The sequence below is a fragment of the Pocillopora damicornis genome, chromosome 11 (assembly GCF_964200805.1).
Source record: "Pocillopora damicornis chromosome 11, jaPocDami1.2, whole genome shotgun sequence".
In the NCBI taxonomy this organism is placed as follows: domain Eukaryota; kingdom Metazoa; phylum Cnidaria; class Anthozoa; order Scleractinia; family Pocilloporidae; genus Pocillopora; species Pocillopora damicornis.
The window spans coordinates 5,904,722-5,916,151 of record NC_142680.1 but is presented as its reverse complement, the minus strand read 5'-3'; the positions used below and the strand labels follow the sequence as shown (position 1 = coordinate 5,916,151).

Below are 11,430 nucleotides of genomic sequence, written 5' to 3'. Positions count from 1 at the left end.
ACAAACTCGAACAAAAAATGAATTCTTTCAAGTTTCTGTTCGATTAAAATTGAGAAGAAGTGTTCGATTATCAACAATTCTCAAAGGCTTGTTGCTAGAACGAAAAGATAAAAATTCCAAAATAACAAATTATATATATCCTTAAAGCGTTTAAACCAGAACTAGATCGCGAGTTTCCCTAAGAAATTGTAAAGGGTACTAAATTTTATTTACCATCTTTCCTCGTATTCTGTTTTTGCATTGTTCATAAACTATCCGACTATTCTAATCTATTATCAAAACGTACCTTTCCCAAGTCAACTTGTATATATTCGGCCTTGTTATTAGCTTTGGCACACCAGTATTTTTTGCCTTTGAGTCTTGCATAATGCGCAAAATCCTGAGCTCTATATGAGGTAGCAGTAATCTGGCGGTCTTTGATTTCACCGTTCTGCATTCCAAGAGGCTCCACACAATCTATAAGTATATGACTTATACTATGTAATGTATTGAAAGGAAAGTATAAACCAATTTTTTTAACTCGAATTTAAGTTCTTTAAAAAATTGGGTGCTATGGATAGGATGTAAGGCGCCGAGAGAGGCCAGTGTCTCTCCCACACAGCAGTGGGCTCCCTGCTAAAATATTGTTATTACAATTACTATTATTATTATTATTATTATTATTATTATTATTGTTATTATCATTGTTATTATCATTAAAAGGTGTACCTTGTTTCCCGAACCACAGTTGTAGCCTGTGCTGATCGCATCCAGACCATATTACCAGATGTCTTCCGTTTCCTGGCCAGTATCCCGTAGGATGAACACATTTGCCAGACTTGACGTGTTTTAAAGATCGCCCTATTAAGTAAACAAACAAACAAACAAACAATAGACCTAGCCATCAGAAAACAAAACGGAATGCAATTGCTTAAAATACCTGCAGGTTGGTAAGCGGTGAAAATTTCCGTTGAAAGTGGCTCTTTTTAAGGATTTTATGTAATATTGGAAACCTAAGTTCAGTAGCCGTACATGAGGCAATTGTCTGTAAAACTGTCCTAAAACTTTTTGCCTTAACCTGGGAAGCGAAATTAATGGATTTTGACTCAATTAGCATCAAGATTTTAATTCCACTGAGGCAAACACCTAAAAAAATCTTCCGAAAGAATTCTTCCAGCCCCACTCCACTCCAGGGAACGAAAACAACAGAACCCAAGAAGCACAAACATTGATGGAAACTACGTTACCCTACGATTCAAATATATCTTTCTAAATCAGCTAATAAGGTGTATATATGTACCTCTGATTGTTGAATACATTCTCAGTTCGAGAGGTGGCCACTAAGGAGATAATACGCATTTCTTTGGACTTACCTGCGGTTCGTATAAATTTCGAGTCTGCGACTTTACAAGTCCTGCTGACCACAATCTTTGCACCATTATGCGTCCCGCCATTTTCGGGACAGACCAATTTCCCACTGCAAGCGTGGCGTAACAATCCGTCTTTGCCACGCGTGAATTGAAAATGTCTCTCTGAGCATCTGCTACCGGATACAAATATGATGAGCTCGTTGTCACGTGGGGAACAGCTCTTGCTTGATGGAGCCAGACAAAGGTCAAAGTTGTTTGACTTCAGCGGTGTAGGGGTAGTTGGACTTACTGTCAGAACCAACGTAAAGAAACATGTTAAAATAGAGTGATTATTTGACTTCCGGACCAAGATATACGCAACAACGTGGAGTAGTATTGCAGCGTACCATTACCTTCATGCGCAGAACATCCCATGAAGTCAGTTCTCATACAGGGCCAGCCATGCCAGTATTGAGGATTGATACGAAGATACCGAGCGTTGACCATGGGGTTCAAGTCCCTTGTGACCACACTGTAGAAGTTAGTGTTTCCTTGTATAACCTTCAAAGCATTCCAGAAAAAAAATCAATGATTAGCCCAAGGACTTTCTTCAAATTAACTAAAATGTGACTCGTGAGTGGCAAAATTATCTTCACAACCCACTTTGCAGACAGGAATACACCGGCTCAGCGGTGCTTTCTGGCTTTTAGTCAGGTGAGTTAGATGTACACGGATTTAAAGGAAAAATAACAAAGAGAAGTAAAAAGTAAACCTGTTTTTTTTATGCCATGAATTATTCGGTTTTTGTCCAAACCTTTCTCGTGAAAATAAGCAAACGAGAAGAAAAATCACGGGAGAAAGGAATCGCATTGAAGACCGACGAGACAAAATGAAAGGTATATGACAACTAGTTGGAAATATTGTTCTTTTAAAATGAGTGCTGGTCACCTAGTTATGCACATTACCGGTAAATTCATAATATTTAGAGACAGAACTTAGTGGCACTCCGGTAAAAGTGAATAACGTTTTGAACTATATAACATGATATCTTTCTGATCATGAGAAACGTACCGTTTTCGCTTGGCTACATGGATATCCATTGATGATGTAGGTGTCTTCAGGACACTGAAAGAGTAAGAGTGATCAACTTTTAAGCTTTTAAAGTTCAGTAATTAAGCATAATTGAGGTTTGTTCTTGAGATAATCTAGAGTAACGATTCTTTTATCGGTATTAAAACCCAAACTATGTTAGACATGAGCGATTCACTAACACGCTGACCCCTACACTACTGCATAAATAGTGTGATTTAAAAAATTCACACACACGGCTGATAGTAACTTCGGCAGTGAATTGATAAAGTTGTGCACATGAATTTTGCAGCTAGTATTATGACCATTTGTGGCTTCGTGTGTTCGTTTTATTGTGGACATAACAAAGTGCAATAACATATTTTGACAATCACCCACTTGTTAGCTACTACACGGTGGTTTCTATTATACAATAATTTTTGAGTCAAATTCTTAATTTGCTTACGTCTCTTGAAGCACCAGTGCAATATTCTGGAACATCGCAATCAGTTTTGACTCCACGGCATAACGTTCCTTGTTTCTTAAACTAAACAAGTTAGAATACGCAATGAGATTGCGTAAAGCACTAAGAACTACCAGTTTCAAGGATAAAACACTCTGATTTATCTGTTATAATTATTTTGGATCCTATACTAGGCATTTCTCGTGAGAAAACTGATCTTGTGGGCAACTGAAATAACATTAAATCTTCTTATGATGTCGTTTTTTGTTTTCTTCCCCAAATTTACCCTAAAAATTGAAAGTTTGAAGGTTTGCTTCCTAACCGTTCAGGTGCACCCGTGTTATCGTGCTCTTCGTTCATATTCAAAAGAAGTAGACAATATTTTGACTTGTGGATGATAATTAATTAAAGAAAAAGCTCTCGTAATTGAGCTGAACTTGAGGGAATACCAGAAAAAGATAAATATAAAATTCAGACTAATGTTTGCTTAAAAGGGCACTCTCTCACAGCAACTGTTGTCAGTTGAATCTCCAAAATTCTATTTTAAATTTCATGCAGTCTCTAACTCAAAACTTCTCAGTTTCTTGCGCCCGTAATGTTAAAGGGATTTTTGATTATTTTGTTACCAAGCAGTTCTTGCAGCATGAGTGATGTAAGTCACTGCACTGTGATTCCTTTTTGAGGACACAGTTGTGAGGTTCACAGCAAGGATCTTTGGCCTGGCACATCTGAGAAGATTAAGAACCATTTTCATCATTCCTGATCGTGTCCGAAGAATGAATGCTGTCACATCATGAAAGTAGTCAGCTATTGTAAGTGTTGGACAATTTAACCCTTTAACTCCCAAGATCTCATTAGTAATTCTCCTTACTGTCTGTCATAGAGTTCTTGTGATGTTGGTTTAGAGGATTTAGTCTAGAGAATTTGGTATTGAATTAACTGAAATTCCCTTAGTTAATATTTTTTGTTTATTCTCATAAGTTGTCTGCTTGATATTGTACTAATATTGTAAGGAGAAATTCTGTCTTGGCCACTCATGGGAGTTGAAGGGTTAAGACGTCCTTACGACAGCCTTTGTCGAGACATCGCAATAAACCCCACGCTAAAGCAATTTAAACAAACACATAATAGTGTATTAAATTGTTAAACCCAAACTCTCTAAAAAAGGAATTTTGCTCAAATCATTTACAAACCTCAGGGGTACCGCAGTCGCACTCCTCTCCTTCCTCACGTATGCCATTTCCACAATAACTGTTGTAGGCCTAAAGGAAAATCAAACGAATCAACAGCTTCAAGATGTTCTTCTAGCTACTTAAGTGCATATTTCAACCGAAATCGAAACCGAAGCAGTGATCAAAAATGAGAAATCCAAATAATACATTTTCTGACGTTTTATTTATCATACCCATGTCTGTGACAATTTCATCCAAATTTCAGCTGAATTTAAGCCCTTAAGTATCATCTGAACACTAACCAAATTTTGACTAGAAAATGAGTTTGTTCTTTGTTGTATGAAAGGACTCCATTACATGGGGGATACCTTTATTTTGTTGATATTTTTAGGGCTGCTTATAATTAAAAGGCTGATAATTCTTGAATAAATTATCATCCGCAATCCCCCCCTCCTCTTTTTCTGGTTTGTTATGGTTACCTTGTAAGTTGGTACGTTGTACAAGCACGCGTCATTGATCTTTTGAAGCGATTTAAGGCTGCAATCCGAAAATCCTGGAAGTCTAGTCCTGAAATCAAAATTGGGAAAATTTCTCGTCAGATCTCAGTCGATGCAAATATAGCAGATACGTAAACATCACCTACTCCATAAAATGTCTTGCACGAATTTACAACTGCGATGTATTTCATCTTGCACTTTTATTGTTCCTCTGTTTTCATCCAACTTTTTAATATGATTTTATTTGTATTCAATAGTATTTTACTGACTGAGTTTCTGTATAATGTTTTGTTAAATAACTCAACAATAGAACTCATTGTAAGAAAGAGTGGTTTACTTTAATTTTCATTGAAGACTGTGACAAAACAACAAATAGCAATAGAAATGGACGGTATTATTAAGGAGGACCTGAGTATTAATAATAACACGCTATTTATGTAGAGCGCTATTTCCATGCTATCCGATAGTACTTTACAATGACTGAGACAAACATAGAGTGCTTGAAAATCTCAACTGGCAGGAGGCAGACCAGTTGGTCATTTACACAGCACAGCCATTGAGTTGAACTAGGGGCGACCGAGAACAAAGCCAGTGAATGGCAGGGTGGAGGACTTGGACTCGGGACCACCAGATTACAAGTCCAACGCCCTTAACACTCGGTTACGCCAAGTAATGCAAGTGTATCTCATTGCCAGATTTTTTTGAGAATGACCTACTTGTGACCTCCCATGAAACAGCCTCGTGGAGTTAAGCACTTGCAGTTCCCTGCATGGAGACGAAAGGTTGTGTAAATAAGAGAAGAAGAAAAAAATAACGGTTGAGATGAACAATTTAACAAGGATAGAAGTTTAGAACTGTAAAATAGTTTTAGAAAATCGAAGACTTCTGAGTCGAAATTCATTTTGGATATTGCGAGAAATCTTTATCAATATTTAACAGTTTTATTAGATTTGGGTAAAACACAAACAAATTTAAATCAAAATTTAAAAATTATACTTCTGCCTCCTCATCTATGACATCAAACCCTGTAGGTATCGTGTGCATTTTCATGTTATCATAATTATTTTCTGTCGTAACTCTACGTAACCCAAGATCATCTCTACAATTATTTATGATTAGATTATTCCTACCTGTATCATGATTGAACGCAAAGTTGTGGCCCATTTCATGAGCAACGGTTACATAAGGACCAATGATACTGCTATAAGACCACTACGAATAAAAAGAATATGATTCATGAGCTTTTTTTCTTCCCTGTGAGTCTTGGATGTTATTGCTCCTAAAATTTTGAGGCATATTTAATATCAACCATATGTCGACCTTTAAGTTCCAGGACGGGTAAGGAATCTTCCTATATTTGAGCATGCTGATAAAAAGTCAAAGCCCGCGCCTCTTTAAGGAGTATTTCGATCAAGTGCCGTAAATCCAAACACAGGTAGTTACAAAAGACCATCAGAAAAGAAAGAAAAGATTACACGAAATCAATGGGAGACCAAAGTCAAAACAAGCAATTTTTCTAGAGCGCGGGAAAACGTTGGAGATCAAATCACGACTAGTATTTCTTTTGCCTCGGATTGGTTGAGATTGGTGATTGGTATTCTAAAGGATCTCAGGACATAATAAAGCAAAAACAGTGCAAGTCATATTTCTTCACATAACTTACGGCGTTAATAGAGTTTGAATTTCCGCCACACATCGCATTGACCCATGCTAGACCAACAATATGTTTGTCCCAACTTCTGTGACTGGAAATAAAAAAAACAAAGCGATATAAACCCGGAAAACTTATTTTCCTCGACGATTGAGGTATCAAAATTCACGAGACCAGCCAAAGACAAAAAACGAACTTTTGCTGTCTACTGTTTACCATTTTCCGCGATAAATAGTCCTTGTTCAATACCCCCGGATATTTTGCGCGTTGCTCGGCTTTTTTCCTGAGCCCCGAAGGGAAGAATAGTATATGCGTACTATTACATCGATCTCCGATAAGTGTCATAACAAATTAATGATCTACCACACAGCTGGCAAGACACGGAATTTTTCGGTCCTTTTTTTAGCGACCAACCGAGATTGGATGATACAGGGTTACCTGAGAAGGATAACTTTTTTTTGCGGTTAAGGATGCTATGTTCTAGATCATATGTTGTGACTCAAGATACCCCTATCGATCTTTTGAAAAGAAAAGAAATTTTTGATCTGGGAGGTATGAAAAAAAATTCGTAAGTATGAAAAAATTTTACCTCAGTAAAAGAGCGTTGTCATGAGGGAACCTTTTCACCAAATTTTTATTTCGATAGGCCCTGAAATTGTTTAATTCAGCCCCTGAATTTCGCCCACGCCCGAAAGGATCTCCGTTTGTCCAGATTTCCAAGTACTTCAGAACTATCCTGATATTAATTCGCTGATAGATCTTTACAAGAGACAAAAAATCAAGATATTTCAAGGATAGTTAGTTGGGAAATGATTGATTAATTCTTTATTAACCGTTGATATGTTCAACACCATTTGGGAAATCTAAGCAATAAGAAGAACAGCGTAATGACTATGTACTTATCGACGGCAAAGTCAGATCAAGTTGCTCTTTCTTGAAAAAAAGCATCGAAAATGTGAGGACAACATTAATTAGTTTTTGGTCACTTCAGGGGTTCAGTAGGTGCACAAGCCCCCCCCCCCCCCTCCCTTAGATGACATGCAGCTTTCTAATATAACTTCACTGTTGCACAAAATCTACCTTATTATTTGCTTTATATTTTCAGCAGGTCATAAGCCTTCCATTTGTTGTTGGCGATTAAAATTTTGTTTACGCAACCCGTCAGTTATCTGACTTGTTAGTGATACGCCCCGTTCCAAAAAAATCTTTGATCTGCCCTCACAAAGATAAAACGGATAGGAAAACTACCAGGAAATAAAATTTTTTTGACATTTCTGGGATTAATAGGGTTAATCTAAACAAAGAAAGTGTGAATCTAGGAGAGGGGTTCAGGAGGTATGCTATTTTTTTCTAATAAAAGACAAAGAAAGAAATGATTTGCGAGAAGGAAAGCTAAAGTACAGCTGTAAAGATAACTTACCGCATCAACAGCGTTTACTAATGTTATGACTCGATCTTTGATGACATTTTTATCCCTGTTATATTTCCGGTACTGTTGAAAGCAGATAAAATGATCATCATTGTGGGGAAATTCAAGTTTTAGGTCAATTATCAAAACATTTCTGAGTTCGCGAGCTCTAATAATCCTTAGGTGTTTAAAACAAAAAACAAAAAACAAATAATGTCAACCCGGTTATTGGGAGATTTTTTTAGGTGTGCCTGATATAATTTCCTCCTTTGCCTTATTCTCCAAATAAAGGAAAAGAAGGAAATAACGCGGAGAGAGACAAATCTAGTAGGATAGGCAGGGATATTGCGGTTGATCCAAGTTTTAATCTATAAATTAGTTGTCTCACAGATTAGACTGTATGGAGTGGATGAGTATGTGAATGAATGAACTTTGGCTTCATAACTAAATCTTATAGGTAAAAATGAAGGTGAAACTGAGGGTAAAAGCTGAAGTTGTTTTGATAATCAGTCTAAGGAGCAAAGAGTTTATCTGTTGTAATAAACAGTACTTACTATTTCATTGTCAACACAAATGAAAATTTCGGTGTATCGCGTCTCATCAGTTGTCAGGTATTTCTTGTAGAACTCATCAATATGACCCGATATGCTACGTCTCTTCTGGATCAAAACCAAAATAATCAAACACAGTTGTTTAGAGTAGTGATGAAAAATAGTGTTTTGTCTAAAAAGAAACCACCTACCCTAGCAACTGGTCCAGAAGTTTCGTTTAAGAAATGGGAGTCTGCTTGAATTTCGTCGTTTCCTGAAGAAGAAAAATAGTGATTATCAAACGTACCAACCGCTATAAACATGACACCACAAATAAGTACAGTATCTGTGGGGAATTCCTCTGAGGCGGTAAAGTTCTTCAAATAGCAAACAACAACAAATGAAACCTTTTTTAGATGTTTTGAAACAAAATAAAAAGGCGCACCGATTGAATGTTATGTTTTCGCAAAGTACTGCAAGCTTTGATTTACCACAATTATGGAAGATATCTTGGGACTCGTCTTCTTCGGCTTTACTGACTCTGTGAGTTCCATTTTCCTGGAATTTGATACAGTAACGATTTTAAAGAAAACGAAGGTAAAAAGGAAGCAAATTTTTAGCGACATGATTCACTTGACTGAAAACTTAACTTGCTACAGAGATCTAGTGTGAAAAATAGCAATCAACATTGGCCAAAAACTATACAAACAAAGTCAATTTTTAAAATATTGTGTATAGTAAAATAAAGGGATAAAAATTATTTTACAGTTCAACCAAATTCTATTGATGTTAAGATTTGTATTGCAGTTAAACTTGCCTCATGTCCAGTCTCAGGTATAATGTAAAACGTTTCATGACCATCATCTATTAAGCCTCTAAAAAAACAACATTGATATTTCTCATTTCCATATCAAGAAATTTTCAATTGACACGGAAGCAATTCCTGCACTTTAATGGGTTTCCCCTTCTACGATGTGCGATTGGACAAGAAAACCAGCATTAAACAACCAATCAAATGGAGAAGCCGAACAGATCGTGAGTTTTTCACTCACGTTTCCCCGCGCCTCAAACAATTCACTTATTTCTACTTTGCGTTCTCGTTAGCTTACAGAGATGTTGACCTTTGTTAGCTTTTTTAACTGTTTTGGTGTTGGTCTTAAAACACGCGACTGAAAAGTTCCCTAGTGTATGCAATAGCAACAGATATAACATAACGTTGTCAAGCCCTTGCTTCCACCCTTTCATGCTGCATGCAGTAAAGGGAACAAATCAAGATAACAAGTCATGCAAATTCTACACGCTTCTTATAAAGTATAAACCCAATGTAAGTATCCTGTTTGCTATTACGAGCTTTTTGTGCTCACATTTGTAAAATGTACATAGTATCGAATTTATCTAGTGAAGATGTCATGTTTGAAATACATTATACAGTCATACCACAGCAATAAAACCTTACCTCAACCCCGAACAGGTATTCAGGACAACACGAGAATCATTCAGGCCTCGTATGGTACCTTGATAGTGACAATGATCGTAATTACCCTTTGAGAGAGAAGTGCATACAATGAACATAATGTTAGATGGCCCTGGCTCCTCTCCCACCCCACCCCCTTATCTTTTAAAGTTTCCAGAATTTCGTATCTTCTCAAGCATGGTAATATCTTTTATATAAAACTAAATACTCACCTTTAAATTGACGGATCACTATTATAAGTTTAACACATTTGCAAATGTGGATAGAGTTCGATGTTATCGATGTTTAAGCAACTGGTAGAGAGAGAGATTGCATTCGCATTTATCTATAAATTGCTGTTAGCCACCTTAAATTAGAGCTATGGTAAAAATCGATATTTTCAGATGTTCAACCAGCAAAAGATGACAGAGATGCAGAACCAATTACTTGGTGTCATTATGAGAAAATTATTTTGTTTTTAAATTTGCAGAAAAAGCTTTCGTCCATAAAAAGCCTCTGACAGGATTCGCATAAGGAAAGCAAACGTTTACGACTGCATGATCAACCTTGTGTTTTCTAATATGTTCTATAACTTATATCTACCTCTTGTATGACCTCTGATCCATCATTTTCGAACGTGCGAACAGCGAATGATGAAGGAATCAACTCTCTAAAGGAGAAGCAAAATAACGTGATATATTGACATATTGATATGCATGACTCATATCCACACATAAGAACATAATGGGACAGTTAGTGAATGAAAAGAGAAAACAAAGAAATAAATAGATATAATATAATGTAAAATGATAAAATAAGCGAGCCAAACAACGACATAAGGAATGAAGTGAAGGACAAAAGAAATAACAACTAGCGAACAAATACATGAATAAACAAGTAAATTTCAACGATCTTGTAACCATAGGTCTTGTTGGTAGCATGAAAATAGTATAACAAAATCAATTACTTTTCGTCTCCCTCTCACTAATTTATTTCAAGAGTCTGATTCAGTAAAAAGAAATGTTTGCCAACAAACATACTTGTTTCGTTTAACATCTAGGGTCCAGTCCTTGTCAAAAGCAGTCAATCGATAAGAGGCATCATCCACGTGACCTCCCTAGAACAACGTGATACAAAATAATTATTCATCAAAATGTCTTTAAAGATCACTTGTCCAATGTTATTGTTATGTTAATACGAAAAGTTGTTTGTTAAAATAGTGCGCTGAATGAATCACTTGGATCACAGTTAAAAGTGCATCCAGTGTACGAGTAAAGAACCAAAAAAATAACGTGAAATTGAACGAAAAAAAAACCTTTTCCGAAGTTGAGAGGTCTTGTTTCTCTCGTCTACCGTCTACACGTTCAGGGCGGGTGAGTTGATGGTTGATATCCTGTGCCCCACCTGAAAATAAAAGCAATATCGGTTACGAGCTGAGATTTAAAAGTATTTAAGGCCGAAAGAACATTCAAATATTACATTTATATCTTCAAAATACTGTAAATAGGGCGCATTTCGATCGAATGTCGTAACACCAAACTCAAAAAGTTGCAGCGACGAATCACAAGAGAGGAAATTACCTCAGCGGGTCAAGTGAGAACTCAAAGTGAAGATATGCAAACTGACAGAAGCAGGAAAACGAGTGACCAACTGGCGACTGTTTTAAATATGAAATAAATCTTGACACATCACACAGCAAAAGAAGCAAAACCAATGTCATCCAGAATTACTTTAAACTTGCTCTAAACTGTGGAAAGAAGCCTACCTTCTTGGATCGAGGTGGCGTTATGCAATAACTGCAACAACGCCCAAACGATCAGTGATCTAGCCACTGTCTGTTTAACCATACTTTTCCCTCGT

The 11,430-nt window shown here is 36.6% G+C and overlaps 1 protein-coding gene across 1 annotated transcript in view; it reads right to left on the bottom strand.

Moving 5' to 3' along the window:
• LOC113684595 (uncharacterized) overlaps nt 1-11,430 on the bottom strand; it is a 31,356-nt gene extending 19,926 nt beyond the window's left edge. The window contains exons 1-23 of the mRNA XM_089186992.1: nt 11,336-11,430; nt 10,886-10,974; nt 10,611-10,687; nt 10,174-10,240; nt 9,574-9,659; nt 8,935-8,992; nt 8,609-8,675; nt 8,330-8,391; nt 8,142-8,246; nt 7,600-7,671; nt 6,769-6,938; nt 6,192-6,273; nt 5,659-5,740; nt 5,245-5,293; nt 4,511-4,598; nt 4,053-4,121; nt 3,486-3,587; nt 2,863-2,943; nt 2,400-2,453; nt 1,742-1,889; nt 1,353-1,637; nt 709-840; nt 287-456 (exon numbers count right to left, since the gene is read on the bottom strand). Of these exons, the coding sequence (XP_089043118.1) occupies nt 287-456; nt 709-840; nt 1,353-1,637; nt 1,742-1,889; nt 2,400-2,453; nt 2,863-2,943; nt 3,486-3,587; nt 4,053-4,121; nt 4,511-4,598; nt 5,245-5,293; nt 5,659-5,740; nt 6,192-6,273; nt 6,769-6,938; nt 7,600-7,671; nt 8,142-8,246; nt 8,330-8,391; nt 8,609-8,675; nt 8,935-8,992; nt 9,574-9,659; nt 10,174-10,240; nt 10,611-10,687; nt 10,886-10,974; nt 11,336-11,417 (2,277 nt within the window). The 5' untranslated portion in view covers nt 11,418-11,430. The remainder of the gene's footprint in view (nt 1-286; nt 457-708; nt 841-1,352; nt 1,638-1,741; nt 1,890-2,399; nt 2,454-2,862; nt 2,944-3,485; nt 3,588-4,052; nt 4,122-4,510; nt 4,599-5,244; nt 5,294-5,658; nt 5,741-6,191; nt 6,274-6,768; nt 6,939-7,599; nt 7,672-8,141; nt 8,247-8,329; nt 8,392-8,608; nt 8,676-8,934; nt 8,993-9,573; nt 9,660-10,173; nt 10,241-10,610; nt 10,688-10,885; nt 10,975-11,335) is intronic.